Below are 18,704 nucleotides of genomic sequence, written 5' to 3' on the forward strand. Positions count from 1 at the left end.
GGCAGAACAACCCATGAGCAGAAGGACTGCTGGTTTAAAGACAAAATATGCAGGCAATGCGGGAAAATGGGACATATAGCAAGAGCCTGCAGGTCGGGAAAGAAGACCAACACGACAAGAACCACTAAGGAACAGTACAGGAAAGTAAAGAGACTGACAGATAATAGTTCAGAAGATCAGGAGAGTGATAAGGACTCCGGGAGCAGGCGACTAAGTTGTTTAAAGTTACACAACGTGATCGCAAAAGAAGATCACCGAACCATTTGGGTCACCCTCATGATAGCAGGGTCCCCAGTGAAGATGGAATTGGACACAGGATCAGCCCTAACTGTCATGAATCGACGAGACTATGAGCGGCTATTCTCACACATACCCTTAAAGGACACATCCATTGCATTGAAGAAAAGGTCTACCCCAGAGGAAAAATAAGGGTGCCAGTTGAATATAACGGAAAGGAAACACAGAAACTATACATGTATATACTACGAGATGGAGGACCACCATTATTGGGACGTGAATGGATCCGAAGACTACAATTGGATTGGCATTCCATTCTGGCACTAACTGTGACGGACAAAAAAGATGACGACGTCGCACCTGGACGTCTGTCACAAATTCTATCCGACGCGGAAGAGGTGTTCCAACAAGGACTTGGGATTCTAAAAGGAGTAAAGGCAACCATAAAGATTGAGGATAACGCAACCCCAAAATTTTTCAAGGCCATACGCGATACGCCCAGCTGTGGAAGCTGAACTGGAGAGTCTGGAGCATTCAGGGGTGCTGTCTAAGGTGGGCTGGAGCGAGTGGGCCACACCCATCATTCCTGTAATGAAGAAAGCATTGAGCAGCACGCCTGGGGAGCCAAGGAAGGTTCGCATCTGTGGGGACTTCAAGGTGACTGTGAACCCAGTCCTGCACACAGTACAGTATCCGCTTCCGCGGATAGAAGATATTTTCGCCTCACTATCTGGAGGGAAACGTTTTACAAAGATTGACCTGGCTCAAGCGTATCTACAAATGGAGGTGGAAGAAGCATCTAGGAAATACCTCACGATAAACACTCACAAAGGCCTTTACCAGTACAGTCGACTGGTATTTGGGGTAGCATCGGCCCCGGCTATGTGGCAAAGGGCAATGGAACAAGTCCTGTAAGGGATCCCGGGGACCCAGTGTTATTTGGACGACATCCTGGTTACGGGCGAAAATGACAATGAACACCTTGCCAACCTGGAACAGGTGCTCACGAGATTGCAGGAATATGGGCTACGAGCCAACCGTCCCAAATGCGAGTTCTTCAGGAGACAAATCTCGTATTGTGGCCACATGATTGATGAGGAAGGGTTGCATAAGTCGCCGGACAAGATTGAGGCTGTAGTCAAGGCTCCAGCACCAGAAAATGTGTCGCAACTGAGGTCGTTCCTCAGGTTGGTGAACTACTACCATAAGTTCTTGCCGAATTTATCTACAATTCTGCACCCACTGAACGCCCTCCTTCAAACTGGTGTAACATGGAAATGGAGTGATGAATGTAAGCGTGCCTTTCAGGAATGTAAATGCCAAATCACTTCAAAAGAAGTATTGGCCCACTACAACCCAACACTACCGATTCGGTTGGCATGTGATGCGTCACCTTACGGCATTGGAGCGGTGCTGTCACACAAATTCCATGACGGTTCAGAGAGGCCAATAACCTTTGCATCGCGCTCGCTAACCTCAGCCGAGCGTAACTACGCCCAGATTGACAGGGAGGCCCTCAGCCTGGTGTGGGGGGTGAAGAAGTTCAATCACTATCTGCACGGGCAGAAATTCACCCTACTGACTGATCATCAACCCCTGGTCTCAATTTTTAACCCAAAGAAGGGCGTTCCGGTGATAACGGTGCAACGGCTGCAAAGATGGTCACTGTTTCTAGGGGCACATCAGTATGACATAGAGTACAAAGGTACGAAACAACATGGAAACGCTGATGGGCTGTCGCGCCTACCGTTGCCTATGGCGGAAGAAGCACCTGCAGTGGACCCTGTGGAGATATTCCATGCGACCATAGTCGAATGTTTGCCTGTTACAAACGCAAGTATTGAGAAGGAAACCCGAAATGACCCGACACTCTCTCGGGTCTATGATTTGACGGTGAAGGGATGGCCAGCATATGGCGACTCACTGTTGCCAGCATTCTCGCCAAGGAGGGAACAGCTATCAGTGTGCCGGGGAACCTTGATATCCCGAGTGGTAATTCCACCCAAGTTGAGAGATAGAGTACTCAATGAGCTTCACGAGGGTCATCTGGGAGGGGTAAAAATGAAGAGCCTAGCCAGGGCGTTTGTGTGGTGGCCGGGAATCGATAAAGAAATCGAGGATATGACCAAGAGATGCACAGGATGCCAGAAGGTCCAAAACGCTCCACCACAGGCCCCGCTACATCCATGGGAGTGGCCCTCATCTCCATGGCAACGGGTACACATTGATTTCGCTGGTCCATTTATGGACTCAATGTTTCTAATCGCTGTGGACGCCCATTCGAAATGGCCAGAGGTCATTAAAATGTCCTCCACCACCACGGAGAAAACTATTGCAGTCCTAAGGACCATCTTCGCCAGGAATGGGTTGCCAGAACAGATCTTTTCCGACAATGGCCCACAGTTTGTGTTTGAGGATTTCCTGAGGTTCCTGAAGAATAATGGGGTGAAACATTACACATCTGCCCCATATCATCCAGCCACAAATGGATTGGCTGAGAGGTTTGTTCAGACCTTTAAAAAGGCCATAAAGGCAATGTATAATGACGACATACCACTGCAACACAAGGTGGATAACTTCCTGTTTGCTTACCGGAATGAGACACATGCAGTAACCAACCAAACTCTAGCCGTACTGTTTTTCAACCGGAGACTAAGATGTTGCTTGGATTTGCTCAAACCAAACATAAGACGAGATGTTGAGGATAAGCAGTTCCAGCACATAAATGAGAAGCCAACCAGGAGCTTCAAGTTAGGGCAACCAGTCTTGGCCCGCGACTACCGAACAGAAAAATGGCAGCCAGGCATGATATGCACACAGCAGGGACCACTAATGTACACAGTGGACGTTGGAGAGAGCATCGTGAGACGCCATGCTGACCAGGTTCTAGAGTCACAGGAACAAGCCAAACCGGTACCACGAGCATGTGCACTTGGTAATGAGCCCGAAGTACAGATTGCGTCTACCTCAGAAGCAGGGGTATTGGAAGCTGATGAACCAACCAATGACAATGAGCCAGAATTGACTCCACCGCCAGAACAGGATACTCGAGAAAGGCGCTATCCAGTCCGGATCAGGAAGCCTCCTCAAAGACTGAACTTATAAATGACTATTTCAGTTGGTGTATATATTACTGAGAAAATTGTAATTGTAATTAGTTATTATTTAGTTGTTAAATGAATGTTATGTACTGTTTATCTAAAAGGGGAGGAATTGTTGTGTATGTACCTTTAAGGGAATAACTGGTCTTAGACTGCAGTACCGGCAGTGACCACCACTGTATAAAAGGCCCTAGCAGGCTTCTGTAGTTTCAGTTTCAAGCTGCCTCTTGTTCAGTAAAGTACCTGTTAAACTGTTCTCCCGAAGTCAGTGTATTATTGAGGCGCGGACTTTACAACGATCTGCGGGCGCAGGAGATCGCGGCGGTAGTGTCTAGCGCTGCCGCAAAACAACTTGTCAATTTCGCGAGCGGCGCTAAAATCGCCGCGCTCGGGCGCGAAGTTCCTAGCGCCCCGAGGAGGCGCTAACCAACCGAATTTTTCCCTCGTTCAGATCACATGAGTAAAACGACGCAGGTATATCAGCTGGTATTATACGTAGAGAAGATGTGTCTACTTGTTGCGGGGGGGCGGGGCGCATAAATATAAGATGGTCACTAATAAATCCAATGGGGAATTCAGGAGAAACTTCTTTACCCAGAGAGTGGTTAGAATGGGGAACTCACAACCACTATTGAGTGGTTCAGGCGGATAGCGTATGTGCATTTAAGGGGAAGCGAGATAAACATGAGGGAGAAAGAAATAGAAGGTTATGCTGAGAGAGTTAGATGGAGAGGGGTGGGAGGAGGCTCATGTGGACCAACTGGGCTGATTAGCCCATTTTTGTGTTGTACGTTCTATGTATACAGGGCCTAGACATCTCACTATCAAAACTACAGCAACACCAGTGTGAGCAGAGCAGCCCTCTGTGGCGCACTGCTATCTGTTTCCTGTCAACACCTCCTGACTGCTCCGTCTGGGAGCAGGACCTCTGCGTCTCCCAGCGACATCTGTCGAAATAATGCAAGGCAGCAACCAGAGCGAGAGGTGTGCACTCCGTCTGTCTGTCTGTCTGTCTGTCTCCTTCTCGCCCTCCCCATTACCAAACACGGAGGTGAAACAGTGGCAAGCCAGAAATAGCACATACCACACAGCCACGACACAGCCTGCGACATGACTCCTGCTGCACTCCTCCCATCTATCATTCAACTGCTGCCAATACTGACAGCAAGGGGTGCCAGTGGACAGACACTGCTTTCATCTCATGGCAGGCCCCACACGCTGTGATTCCGAACAATGAAACGCTCTTGAAATAAGTCTGTTCCGCAGCATTCACAGTGCTGAAACGCCTCATATCAAAGTCACAAATGACATCCTATGTGACTGTGACAAAAGTAAACTATCCCTCCTCATCCTTCTCGGCCTGCCTGCAGCCTTTGACACAGTTGATCACTCCATCCTCCTCCAACGCCTCTCCACCGTCGTCCAGCTGGGTGGGACTGCACTCGCCTGGTTCCATTCTTATCTATTTAACCGTAGCCAGAGAATCACCTGCAATGCCTTCTCCTCCTGCTCCTGCTCCTGCTCCCACACCATTACCTCTGGTGTCCCCCAAGGATCTATCCTTGGACCCCTCCTATTTCTCATCTACAAGCTGCCCATCGGTGACATCATCTGAAAACACAGCGTCAGTTTCCACATGTACGCTGATGACACCCAGCTCTTCCTCACCACCAGCGCTCTTGATCCCTCCACGGTCGCTAAATTGACACGCTGCTTGTTCAACATCCAGTTCTGGATGAGCAGAAATTTCCTCCAACGAAATATTGGGAAAACCAAAGCCATTGTTTGCAGCCCCCGCCACAAACTCCGTTCCCTAGCCACCGACTCCATCCCTCTCCCTAGCAACTGTCTGAGGCTGAACCACACTGTTCGCAACCTTGGTGTCATATTTGACCCTGAAATGAGTTTCCGACCACATATCCGCGCCATCACTAAGACCGTCTATTTCCACCTCCGTAACATCGCCCGACTCCATCCCTGCCTCAGCTCATCTGCTGCTGAAACCCTCATCCATGCCTTTGTTACCTCTAGACTTGACTATTGCAACGCACTACTGGCTGGCCGCCCACATTCTACCCTATGTAAACTTGAGCTGATCCAAATTCTGCTGCCCGTGTCCTAACTCGCACCAAGTCCCGTTCGCCCACCACCCACTGTGATCGGGATGTGGTTCAACACATTCCTGAGCACATGGCCCCATCAGCTCCAGGTCTGCCAGAAGCCTGGCTGGGATGGGGCCCAAAAACCTAGGCCCAATTGCAGCCCGTCACACTGTAGAGGACATCAAATCCAATCCCGGGCTCATCACAGGGTGGGAATTCCCCTCGTCACAATGTGGAGCAACATCAGAAATATGACTAGGAAGACTTTAGCAACATTTTGGCAAAAACGGAAACATCCCAAGGTGCGTGTCACAGGAGCGTCATCCGTTTTCCCGGTGTCCAGGCTGTGGGAGCTTGCTGTGCACAAATTGGCTGCCACGTTTCCTACATTACAACAGTGACAACACTTCAGAAGTACTTCATTGGCTGTGAAGCATTTTGGGACATCCTGAGGTTGTGAAAGGCGCTATAGAAATGCAAGTTTTTTGTTCTTATTTATTTTTTATAAAGAAAGGAAAGAGGTATGACTTTAAAAGGGGGAATGCAATTACATCTGTGCCCCCTGGTTCAATTATCTCCTGCCCTCTAACCCCGTTCCACAATGTCTTCATTGCCATGGAAGGTTGGCTATTGGTAAGGCACGTCGAAAGCCTGCACTTCTAATCTATAGATCAATATCAATACATCATTACTGTAATTATAAACTATGACACAGTCAACAGAGGTCTTGGAAAGTCAACCCAAGCCCTGCGTCTAAGTCCTTCCATCTGTTTCTCTCGTTTTCCGTTGGGTACATGTCTATACATAGTGAGGTATGTGCTCAGCTCCTGGAAGTGAGATTATTGGGCTGCTTGTCGCCAACCCTTTGGCCCAGCAGTGGGCGCCATGACAACAGGGGCAGAGCACAGCTCACAGCTGACAACACAGCCGGGGGTTAAAGGCTCAGGAGCGCGCGTGTCATGGAAAAGGGGGCCACGAAACCACCGTCCCGATTCTTTGATCCTCACTTGGCACCGGCCGGCATCAAAGCCTCGCGGAATTCATCTTCTGGAGTTCATCTGCAAGCCTCTGTTGGAGCAGGGGCGATGAATTTGATGGCTGAATGTAAGGAGTAAAAGAACGAACTTGCATTTATATAGCGCCTTTCACGACCTCAGGACGTCCCAAAGCACTTTACAGCCAATGAAGCACTTTTGAAGTGGAGTCACTGTTGTAATGTGGGATACAATGTGTAATGCGCACAGCAAGCTCCCACAAACAGCCACGTGATAATGACCAGATCATCTGTTTAAGTGATGTTGATTGAGGAATTAATATTGGCCAAGACACCGGGGATAACTCCCCCGCTCTTCTTTGAAATAGTGGCCATGGGATCTTTTACATCCACCCGAGAGGGCAGACGGAGCCTCGGTTTAACATCTCATCCAAAAGATGGCACTTTTGACAGTGCAGCACTCCCTCAGCACTGCACTGGAGTGTCAGCCTAGATTTATGTGCTCAAGTCCCTGGAGTGGGACTTGAACCCACAACTGTCTGATTCGGAGGCGAGGGTGCTACCCACTGAGCCACGGCTGACACCACAATATTCTGCTTCTAGCACACATGGGAACCTCTGCTGTGGAGGAACGTTTTACAAATGGATCGGTGGATGAATTTCCATGTCGAGGAACACAGAGCGGTCCTGTAATGGACGCACTATCTAGGTGTCCAATATTCCGATACGCACCCTGCTGCTCTGTTTTACACTACAAGAGTGGAAGATTACTCTTATATTTCTCTTAATTTTTAATTCCTCCCCACTCCAGGTCTGTCTGAACTGTGCAACATTTCTTTCCAACCTATGACCTGGGATCCGTCCTTGAATCAGCTGCAAGGGTGACTTATTCAGGGACGGAGACAGGCAATAATATGGAGGTGAAAGTAGGCGGTCATGGCGATAGAGAGGGTGTGGGGTCAGAAGCTCAGTTCAGGGTCAAACAGGTCACCGAGGTTGTGAGCAGTTTACTTCAGCCCGAGGCAGTGGGCAGGGAGGGCAATAAAATCCATGGATGGGGAATGAAGAGGGTTGCGGGCGGAACCGAAGATTATTTTTGATGGCTCAGCCATTACGCCTAATGAGCAATTCTTGAGAGCTCCCAATCCTTGACACTTGTCTGCCAGGAGCCTACTAAATAACACCTCCATTATCCTATAGGATCCATAGCTTAACAGAGTTCAATGGCTGTGGGAGTCCCAGTCCATACGAGCACTCACAGATATATACAAATGTAGAGAGCAGTTAACAGAAATCGGTTTAAATTTGCTCATTTTGGCTTATTTAAAAAAAAAAAATTGTTTTATGGGATGTGGGCGTCGCTGGCGAGGCCAGCATTTATTGCCCATCCCTAATTGCCCTCGAGAAGGTGGTGGTGAGCCGCCTTCTTGAACCGCTGCAGTCCGTGTGGTGATGGTACTCCCACAGTGCTGTTAGGGAGGGAGTTCCAGGATTCTGACCCAGCGACGATGAAGGACAGGTCAGGATGGTGTGTGACTTGGAGGGGAACTTGGAGGTGGTGGTGTTCCCATGCGCCTGCTGCCCTTGTCCTTCTAGGTGGAAGAGGTCACGGTTTTGGGAGGTGCTGCCGAAGAAGCCTTGGCGAGTTGCTGCAGTGCATCTTGTAGATGGTACACACTGCAGCCACGGTACGCTGGTAGTGGAGGGAGTGAATATCATGCAAGAGTAAAGCAACACTCACTGCATCTGCCCTGTACTGTAGTCACTACATCTATCCCATTATATTATTGTATCCGTGCAATATATGCCATGGACATTAAAAAGCACAAAAAAAATACAATGAAAAAAAATATTAAAATTGCCTCACAACGTAATTTGAATGACACTTGTAACCGGTCAAATTTGTTTGATAATGCTCCTGTGAAAGGCCTTGGGTTGTTGCTGCTTAACATTCTGGAAATATGAAGCATTTTGGAATCAGATTTTTTTTTAAAGCTGATCAAATGATCAAAACCTAGTTGATGTGGAGTTTATGGCGTTTCCCCATCTGTACCTGGAGTACTGTGTGCAGTTTTCGGTCTCCTTACCTAAGAAAGGATATACTTGCCACAGAGGGAGTGCAGCGAAGGTTCACCAGACTGATTCCTGGGATGGCAGGACTGTCGTATGGGGAGAGATTGGGTCGACTAGGCCTGTATTCACTAGAGTTTAGAAGAATGAGAGGGGATCTCATTGAAACGTATAAAATTCTGACAGGGCTAGACAGACTGGATGCAGGGAGGATGTTTCTCCTGGCTGCGGGGTCTAGAATCAGGGGTCACAGTCTCAGGATATGGGGTAGGACAGTTAGGATTGAGATGAGGAGAAATTTCTTCACTCAGAGGGTGGTGAACCTGTAGAATTCTCCACCACAGAAGGCTGTGGAGGCCAAGCCACTGAATATATTTAAGAAGGAGATAGATAGATTTCTAGACACAAAAGGCATCAAGGGGTATGGGGAGAGAGCGGGAATATGGTATTGAGATAGAGGATTAGCCATGATCATATTGAATGGCAGAGCAGGCTCAAAGGGCCGAATGGTGCAGCAGGCTCAAAGGGCCGAATGGTGCAGCAGGCTCAAAGCGCCGAATGGTGCAGCAGGCTCAAAGGGCCAAATGGTGGAGCAGGCTCAAAGGGCCGAATGGTGGAACAGGCTCAAAGGGCCGAATGGTGCAGCAGGCTCAAAGGGCCGAATGGTGCAGCAGGCTCAAAGGGCCGAATGGTGCAGCAGGCTCAAAGGGCCGAATGGTGGAGCAGGCTCAAAGGGCCGAATGGTGGAGCAGGCTCAAAGGGCTGAATGGCCTACTCCTGCTTCTATTTTGTATGTTTCTATGTTTCCAGGGTGTGAAGAAGACCGGACTGATAAGTATTGAGAGACACACAAAATAGTATGCTGTGACTTATTGGTCACTCACTGATGCCCATGAATTAGGACATTTGCCCATCGCGGCTATGATCCATAAATGTAGAGCCATTTTGATAACTGGGTATTTGCTGGCTCTATTTAGAGTTTTCAAGGCCTCTGGTTTCATTCCTGTTTCATAGTCTACATATAATCATACATTCATGTTCATGCATAGAATTTCAACATCGGATGCTCTAAGAGACTTCCCATTCTCTCCCAAGTCATGGAGTTCCTGATCCGTATGTAACAGTTCATAGAATCATACTGCACCACCCCTACATAAGCACCTCAAAGGCAAACCGCCTGCATCAATAGGATCCCAGGAATGGGAAAGAGCTGAAGAAATATTCGTTTTTTTCTCCTTTGCTCCTAAGGGAGAAAACGGCATGTTTCCGAAGATGATCGATCTCCGCTGGGGTGAATGACCTTTTCTTAGTGCAGTCCTGCGGCCTTTAATGTTTCCGAGCTGGAATCAGTGCTGTTGGGGTGTAGGGAGAGCATGATGGGCAGCATGTAGAGGGGGGGGGGGGGGGTGAGTCTTTCACCTGCCCCCCCCCGCAACCCACCCACCCACCCACCCGAATTTGGGCTGGATCCTACATGGAGTTTTAACCTGGCCGATCCAGGTTCCGCCCCATATTCCAGTCCCCTCGCGGCCAATCTGCTCGCTCTGTGCTCTCCCTAGTCTCCACAATTCAGGCTCCCGAGAAACCTGATTTGTGGTATTATTATTATTATAAGGACAGTTAATGCGTTCAGATGGCATTCCTGTGCAGTTACTTTAATCTGGACTTCAGGTCATTTCATTTAAGAAGGTCGATGCCTCTGTTAAAGTAGAAGAATGTTGGCTAAATGTGTTCGCTCCCGATATCGCAAACCGTAATTCCCAGGCTATGGAGATCTATCCACCTCTCCCCCGCCTCCATTCACAACTAATGGAGATTTGAATCACTCGTCTTAAAATTTCAACTAAACCTGTGTATAAATACAATATTTGACAATCCTTAACAAAGTGTAGTCTCAGTCAATGCCTCGTAGCAACACCTGCCAGTATACGTCACATAGAACCAGAAGGAGGCCATTGAGCACATCATGAATGTGCCCACTCTTTTGCAAGAGCAATCCAAAACTAATCCTAATGCCCCTCTGCTTCAAACATTGATCCACTTTTCCTTCAAAGGGAACTGTCCAGGTTCACTACAGGTTGGGAAGGTAACTGGCTACTTGCTGGCTATAGTTAGCAGGTTCAACAACTGCTGATCCCTACTGCCCCATAAATGGTGACTTTCTCTTCATTATTTGGTCTTCCTTTTCCTATCAGTAAAAGTAAATATAAATGAACAGTAGGGTAAGCTTAGCTTGGCCAAGCACAAGATTCCTCACAGGCATTTCCTTCACACCGCAGTCTGTATTTTCAGGTTGGCTCTTGTGTATGAAGGCAAGTGTACAGGAAAGGCAAACCGCCATATATGAACACTAGCTGAAGTGCCCGGCGGTGCCGAGGCTTTTTCGAGGGCATGTTGTTGTTGGAAGAGAGAGAGAGAGCGACTGGGGGAAGAGAGAGAGCGACTGGGGGGAAGAGAGAGAGCGACTGGGGGGAAGAGAGAGAGCGACTGGGGGGAAGAGAGGGAGGGGAGGGAGGGAAGGGAGGGGGAGGGGAAGGGAGGCGGGGGAGGGGGAGGGGGGAGGGGGAGGGGGAGGGGAAGGGAGGGCGGGGGGAGGGGGGAAGGAAGGGGGAGGAGGGGGGAAGGGAGGGCAGGGGAGGGGAAGGGAGGGGAGGGCGGGGGGGAGGGGGAGGGAGAGCGGGAGGGGCGGGAGGGAGGGCAGGGGAGGGGAGGGGGGGATGGAGGGCGGAGGGGAGGGAGGGCGGCGGGCGCCCCCCCCCCGAGGGTCGCGGCCCCCGAGGGTCGCGACCCCCCCCCCCCCGAGGGTCGCGCCCCCCCCCCGAGGGTCGCGCCCCCCCCCCCCCCCCGGAGGTGAAGACCGCCGATTGCGCGCGCAGCAGGAGCTGAGACGCGGCGTCTCTCTCGGCCGGCGGGCCCGGTTGCCAGGGCAACCGTGACGCTGACCAAGCCAGAGAGAGACACGCCGCGTCTCAGCTGCTCCTGCTGCGCGCGCGGCCCCCCCCCCCCCCCGAGGGTCGCGGCCCCCCCTCCCCTTGAGGGTCGCGGCCGCCCCCCCCTCCCCCCGAGGTGAAGACCGCCGATTGCGCCCGTTGCCAGGGTAACGCTGGACGCTCAGCAAGCCCCGGCAGAGAGAGACGTCTCAGCTCCTGCTGCGCGCGCACCCTAGCGGCGCTGGGCTGAGGCTCGGCCCTCCAGCCTTCGAGTGGGGCCGGGAGGTGCCTAGCTCGGGCGTGGGTGCGGAGGAGACGCCGAGGCTTCTAGGCCTACCTGGAAAAACGGGGAAAGGTAGGAAAATTAATGAGATTAGATAAGTTAATTACTTTCTAAATCATTTTTTTTTTTTAAATGTGTGTTTTAAAAGCAACGTTTTTTTTTTTAAGACGCAGAAAGCGGGAAAAAGGAAAAAGTTTGGAATCAAGATGGCGGCGACTCACCTCGGTTCAGAACGATAAAGCCCGCCACACGCGCACCGATTGGCCCGGCGGCACACGCCAGCAACCCGGCGTACGATTGGTCGAGCTCGAGGTCACTCTGTCGCTAATGAGCGGATAATGAGATGCTAATGAGCGGAATGTTGAAAGGTTTTTGGGATACCGCGGGCGCAATTTTAGCCCGGCCGAAACGTAAATACGCTTAAAACCGTCTCGGAAGCGTAAGCTTTCTTTGGAGGTAACGCGCCGCATAGGTACGCCCCTGTAACTTTCGAGTGCATACCCGCAACGCACACGCGATGACAGACAGATAGACAGATAGACAGATAGAAAGACAGAATGACAGAATGACAGAAGTACCGATTTATATATATAGATACTTGTTTCTGAAACTATTCTTCCATCAGTGTACATCCAGGAAAATAGCTGAACCAGGCCATATCTAGCTAGGAGTTCCGAACAATAAAGTAGGGAAAAAAACAGAGGACTATGAGACATAGGTGCACAGAACTGGGCCAGACACTCATCAAAGTGCTTCTGGCAAATTCAAAACAAGTCCTTCTCACTAGACGGTGAGTAACTTTTAAAACAATTTTCCCTTAGTGACATGGATCGTGTTGAGAATTAAGTGGGAATCCAATTGAATTCATGGTTCCCTCATGACCACTCACCATATACGCCATTGTCCAGGAGCTGAAGGAATTGCTCGACCGCACTCTGCATCTCCTCTTTGGTCAGGTCCATCAGGGAAACCACCCGGAAGTCGAGCTGCTGCAGCAGATTGGACAGTTCAAAAACATCCATCATGGTGGCTACCAGCTTGGGGTGATTCACATAGTTCATGTTCCCGATCAGCAGTGCCACTTTGTCAGTTGCTGAAATACAAGGAGCACAACTTTATTCCTGGATCAGTGCTGCAGGGCGGCCCTATCCAAAAAGTACAGGCCGGGGAAGAACAGGGGCCCCAGGGGTGGGGCAGGACCTGCACGCTCGCTTCTGAGTCAGCAGGTTGTGGGTTCAAGTCCCACTCCAGAGACTTGAGCATAAAATCCAGGCCGACACACTCCCAGTGCAGTGCTGAGGGAGGTGCTGCACTGTCGGAGGTGCTGTCTTTCATTAAACCGAGGCCCCGTCTGCCCTCTCAGGTGGACGTAAAAGATCCCGGGCCACTATTCAAAGAAGAGCAGGGGAGTTCTCCCCAGTGTCCTGGCGAACATCCTCAACCAACGTCACAAACAGATTATCTGGTCATTATCACAGTCCCATTTATGGGACCTTGCTGTGCACAAGTTGACTGCCACGTTTCCAACACTACCAACAGTGACTACATTTCAAAAGTACTTAATTGGTTGCAGCGCGCTTTGGGACATTCCGAGGTCGTGAACGGCGTTATATAAATGCAAGTGTCTCTTTGCAGGCCCAACATACTCACTTAAATTAAGGGGGTGGGGGGGGGGGGGGGGGGAGGCGGCGTTCCTTTCTGCCTCATTTTTTGTGTTGTTTGACTGGTTGGACACCCAGATAGATACCTGGGCACCCGAAGAAGCTGGTGGGAAACCTGGAATCCCCTCAGATCAGAGGGTTTTGGGTAGCCAGGCAGGAAGGCTAAACTGTACATGCCATACTCCTTTAGCAGTAGGTTGATGTTTGGGCAGGGAGGCCTTCTGGTTGATGTTCTCTGACCTTTATTTTTAACATACCTGATTTATAGTTTATAGTCACATGGTCTGACAGAACATTTATTGCTCTGCTATCCAAAGACTAGGAGGGCACGAGGGAAAACTTGCGTCAACTCAGTGACCTTAGAGTAACAAGAGCTTCTATCTGATGAAGGCCAATACCACATTGCAAGATACTGTGTATGCAAACTTTCGCTTTGATATGTAGGCAGCAAGAGCTTGCTAATGAGAATGGTCTTTGGTGTTGAGTGTGAGAGATATGTCCGAGTAAAGCCTTAAGATATAACACCTACGTTACAACAGTGACTACACATCAAATGTACTGGGCTGTAAAGCGCTTTGAGACCACCCGAGGTCATGAAAGGTGCTATATGAATGCAAGCAAATTCTGAAACACTCCCAGGGACCCCCCCGGTCAGTACTGACGCATTCCTGGGGAGCCCCTGTAAATACTAACGCACTCCTGGTAAAACCCCTGTAAATGGCAGGTCAGAAGACTGGACAGAATATAAAAAACAGCAAAGAATGACAAAAAGATAGAAACATAGAAGATAGGAACAGAAGTAGGCCATTCGGCCCCTCGAGCCTGCTCCGCCATTCAATGAGATCATGGCTGATCATCCAAATTCAGTACCCTGTCCCTGCCTTCTCCCCATATCCCTTGATCCCTTTAGCCTTAAGAAATATATCCAACTCTTTCTTGAATATATTTAATGAATTGGCCTCTACTGCCTTCTTTGGCAGAGAATTCCACAGGTTCACCACTCTCTGGGTGAAGAAATTCCTCCTCATTTCAGTCCTAAACGGCTTACCCCTTATCCTTAGACTGTGACCCCTGGTTCTGGACTCCCCGATCATCGGAAACATCCTTCCTGCATCTAGTCTGTCTAGTCCTGTTAGAATTTTATAAGTTTCGATGAAATCCCCTCTCATTCTCCTAAACTCCAGCGAGTACAAGCCCAATCGACCCAATCTCTTCTCATACGTCATTCCTGCCATCCCAGGTATCAGCCTGGTGAATCTTCGCTGCATTCCTTCCATGGCAAGAATATCCTTCCTCAGATAAGGCGACCAAAACTGCACACAATAATTAATGAGAGAAAAATTAGAGTACGAGAGAAAGCTAGCTAGAAATATAAAAACAGATAGTAAGAGTTTCTATAGATATTTAAAAAAGAAAAAAAGAGTTAACAAAGTGAGCGTTGGTCCTATAAAAAGTGAGTCTGGGGAATTAATAATGGAAAATAAGGAGATGGCAGTTGAATTGAACAGGTACTTTGCATCGGTCTTCACTATAGAGGATACAAGTAACATCCCAGAAATAGCTGTAAATCAGGAAATGGAAGGGAGGGAGGAACTCAAGAAAATTATAGTCACCAGGGAAGTGGTACTGAGCAAATTGTTGGAGCTGCGGGCTGACAAGTCCCCGGGTCCTGATGGACTTCATCCTAGGGTCTTAAAAGAAGTGGCTCGTGAGATAGTTGATGCGTTGGTTTTAATTTTCCAAAATTCCCCAGATTCGGGGAAGGTTCCATTAGATTGGAAAATAGTGAATGTAACTCCTTTATTCAAAAAGGGAGGGAGACAGAAAGCAGGAAACTACAGGCCAGTTAGCTTAACACGTCATAGGGAAGATGTTAGAAGCTATTATTAAAGATGTTATAGCAGGGCATTTAGAAAAGTTCAAAGTAATCAGGCAGAGTCAACATGGTTTTGTGCAAGGGAAATCATGTTTAACCAATTTATTGGAGCTCTTTGAGGAAGTAACATGTGCTGTGGATAAAGGGGAACCAGTGGATGTACTGTACTTAGATTTCCAGAAGGCGTTTGATAAGGTGCCCCATCAAAGGTTATTGCGGAAAATAAAAGCTCATGGTGTAAGGGGTAACATACTGGCATGGATAGAAGATTGGCTAGCTAACTCGGCCCCTCGAGCGTGCTCCGCCATTCAATAAGATCACGGCTGATCCGATTACTCCACATTCCCGCCTACCCCCGATAACCTTTCACCCCCTTGCTCACCAAGAATCTATCTGCCTCTGCCTTAAAAATATTCAAAGACTCTGCTTCCACCGCCCTCTGAGGAAGAGAGTTCCAAAGACTCACGACTCTCTGAGAAAAAATTTCTCCTCATCTCTGTCTTAAATGGGCAACCCCTTATTTTTAAACAGTGACCCCTAGTTCTAGATTCTCCCACAAGAGGAAACATCCTCTCCACATCCACCCTGTCCAGACCCCTCAGGATCTTACATGTTTCAATCAAGTCACCTCTTACTCTTCTAAACTCCAGCGGATACAAGCCTAGCCTGTCCAACCTTTCCTCATAAGACAACCTGCCCATTCCAGGTATTAGTCTAGTAAACCTTCTCTGAACTGCTTCCAACGCATTTACATCCTTCCTTAAGTAAGGAGACCAATACTGTACACAGTACTCCAGATGTGGTCTCTCCAATGCCCTGTATAACTGAAGCATAACCTCCCTACTTTTGTATTCAATTCCCCTCGCAATAAACGTTAACATTAAATTAGCTTTCCTAATTACTTGCTGTACCTGTATAGTAACCTTTTACGATTCATGCACGAGTACACCAAGATCCCGCTGCATCTCAGAGCTCTGCAATCTCTCACCATTTAGATAATATGCTTCTTTTTATTCTTCCTGCCAAAATGGACAAGTTCACATTTTCCCACATTATATTCCATTTGCCAGATCTTTGCCCACTCACTTAACCTATCTATATCCCTTTGTAGCCTCCTTATGTCCTCTTCACAATTTACTTTCCTACCTATTTTTGTGTTATCAGCAAATTTAGCAACCATACCTTCGGTCCCTTCATCCAAATCATTTATATGAATTGTAAAAAGTTGAGGCCCCATCACTGATCCCTGTGGCACACCACTCGTTACATCTTGCCAATCAGAAAATGACCCATTTATGCCTACTCTCTGTTTCCTGTGGCCTACTCCTGATCCTAATTCGTATGTTCGTATACTGACGCACCCCCGGAAAATCCCCTGTAAATACTGACACACTTACCAGACCCCCTGCTAGTATTGACACACTCCTGGTGACCTCCTGTCTTAACTATCAAAAGGCAGCTTCAGTTACCCAGAGGGAAACAGTAATGAAAAAATATTTCTGGTGTTATACCACTAAAAGCAACAGAATTAATGCGCTCGTAAGTTAGTACAACAAATAAAGAAACCTGATTGTAGACAAGCTGGTATTTAACGGTGAACAGACTGACATCTGATTGTAGACAGATTGATATTTGACGGCAGACCGGCTGACATCCGACAACTTCGTGGATCCTTTGGGACCCCATCTTTTTTTTTATTAATTCGTTCATGGGATGTGGACGTTGCTGGAAAGGCCAGCATTTATTGCCCATCCCTAATTGCCTTTGAGTGACTTGAGCTGTGGGTCTGGAGTCACATATAGGCCAGACCGGGTAAGACCGGCAGATTTCCTTCCCTAAAGGACATTAAGTGAACCAGATGGGTTTTTACGACAGTCCGATAGTTTCATGGTCACCATTACTGAAACTAGCTTTTTATTCCAGATTTATTTAACTAACTGAATTTAAATTCCCCAGCTGCCATGGGATTTGAACTCACGTCTCTGGGATTACTAGTCCAGTACCATAACCACTATGCTACCGTTCCCATCTCGGACCCTCCCCTCCGAGTCCAGGGACTCCAGTTTGCTAACTGCGACTCTATATCATGGTTCCTTTGTGAAGTGGACCTCCTTTCCATCCTGCGCCAGAAGTTTTGCCATTCCCTCGGTTATGACCTTTACCCTGACATCGGAAAGGCAAGATTCGAGACCCTGGGTTGCAGCTGCAAAACAGACCGTCTGGCCTATCGAATAGCACACAGATACCCCCATCGCTCCACAGTGCCGAGGTGTCGCGCTTGCTTAGCCATCCCTGTGTCATGGCCTTCACCCATATCATGGGTATGGAGGACACTAAACTTATTTGGACAAGTCCAGGCTTTGAGAGCTGCCTTGCACTCATGGCTCCCATTGTCTTCTCTCTCTCTCTCCGTCTCCCTCCCTCTCCGACCAAACCCTCCTCTCTTCTTTACAATCCAATCTCTCCTTCTGACCCCCTCAGTCTGTGGTGTGACTACCTACTGCAACGATTATCCTGAAAATCATAAGTCGAGAAGCATTTTGGGAGATTCCAAAGACGTGACATAAATGTAGGTTCTTTCTTTCCATCAGACGTGTTGCGTACAACATACATTCCCTTTAATCTCACCATTTCTGCACTCTCTGTTGAAATGCTAGTCCCAGTCCCCGTGTCTCCAGCTCCTGATTCTTTTTTTGATGGTAAGAGATTTTCATTTTATCAACAAAATGAAAAGTAACTTACTTCTACCTCCCCCTCCTTTTTAGTTTATGGATGAGGTGGTGAGAGAGGAAACATGTCAGGTCATGATAACAATAAAGGAATAGGCCATTCACCTGCCCTAAAAAGAAATACTTGTAATTATTTAGCGCCTTTCATGACCTCAGGGCGTCCCAAAGCATTTTACAGCCAACAAAGTACTTTTGAAGTGGAGTCACTGTTGTAACCTGGCAGCCAATTTACACACAGCAAGCTCCCACAAACAGCAACGTGATAAATGACCAGATACAGGAAACTGTGTTATATCCGGCACCGACGGGACCGAGCTGTTGCCGATCTATCAAAACTGCTGGACATACCAGCGTTAATGTTGAAGCATATGGAGGTTTTCATCTCCGTATCTGACAACAAACACTGTTGCTTAGCAACAGCTTCTAAACAGTTGGCCCGTACCTTAGAAGCGTCTCTGTAGCTTAGCAACAGCTTCAGAGAGGCTTTGCAGAGCCTGACTGTTGAAAAAAAAAGCCACGAGAAGAAAAAAAACCTACGAGAAGAAAAAAAACCTAACAAAACGGCTCCTGATTTCTGCCGGTAGATCGAGGTTTCCGGACATACAACCTCCGGATAAACCAAAGTTTCCTGTAGTCTGTTTTAGTGATGTTGGTTGAGAGATAAATATTGGCCAGGACACCAGGGAGAACTCCCCTGCTCTTCTTCAAAATAGTACATTGG

At 48.4% G+C, this 18,704-nt stretch overlaps 1 protein-coding gene and 1 long non-coding RNA gene across 4 annotated transcripts in view; one reads left to right on the top strand and one right to left on the bottom strand.

The window, feature by feature from the left end:
• Positions 1 to 18,704, bottom strand: part of malt3 (MALT paracaspase 3) — a 156,521-nt gene that overhangs the window by 57,735 nt on the left and 80,082 nt on the right. For all 3 annotated transcript variants that reach the window (XM_085972197.1, XM_085972196.1, XM_085972195.1), the window contains one exon: positions 12,607 to 12,810. In XM_085972197.1, the coding sequence (XP_085828323.1) occupies positions 12,607 to 12,810 (204 nt within the window). The remainder of the gene's footprint in view (positions 1 to 12,606; positions 12,811 to 18,704) is intronic.
• Positions 1 to 18,704, top strand: part of LOC147097321 (uncharacterized) — a 33,584-nt gene that overhangs the window by 13,040 nt on the left and 1,840 nt on the right. The window contains exon 2 of the long non-coding RNA XR_015074355.1: positions 12,343 to 12,507. This is a non-coding gene — a long non-coding RNA (uncharacterized LOC147097321). The remainder of the gene's footprint in view (positions 1 to 12,342; positions 12,508 to 18,704) is intronic.

The sequence above is a fragment of the Somniosus microcephalus genome, chromosome 32, assembly GCF_052327205.1.
Source record: "Somniosus microcephalus isolate GS21.2 chromosome 32, FLI_Smic_1.0, whole genome shotgun sequence".
NCBI classification, from domain to species: Eukaryota; Metazoa; Chordata; class Chondrichthyes; order Squaliformes; family Somniosidae; genus Somniosus; species Somniosus microcephalus.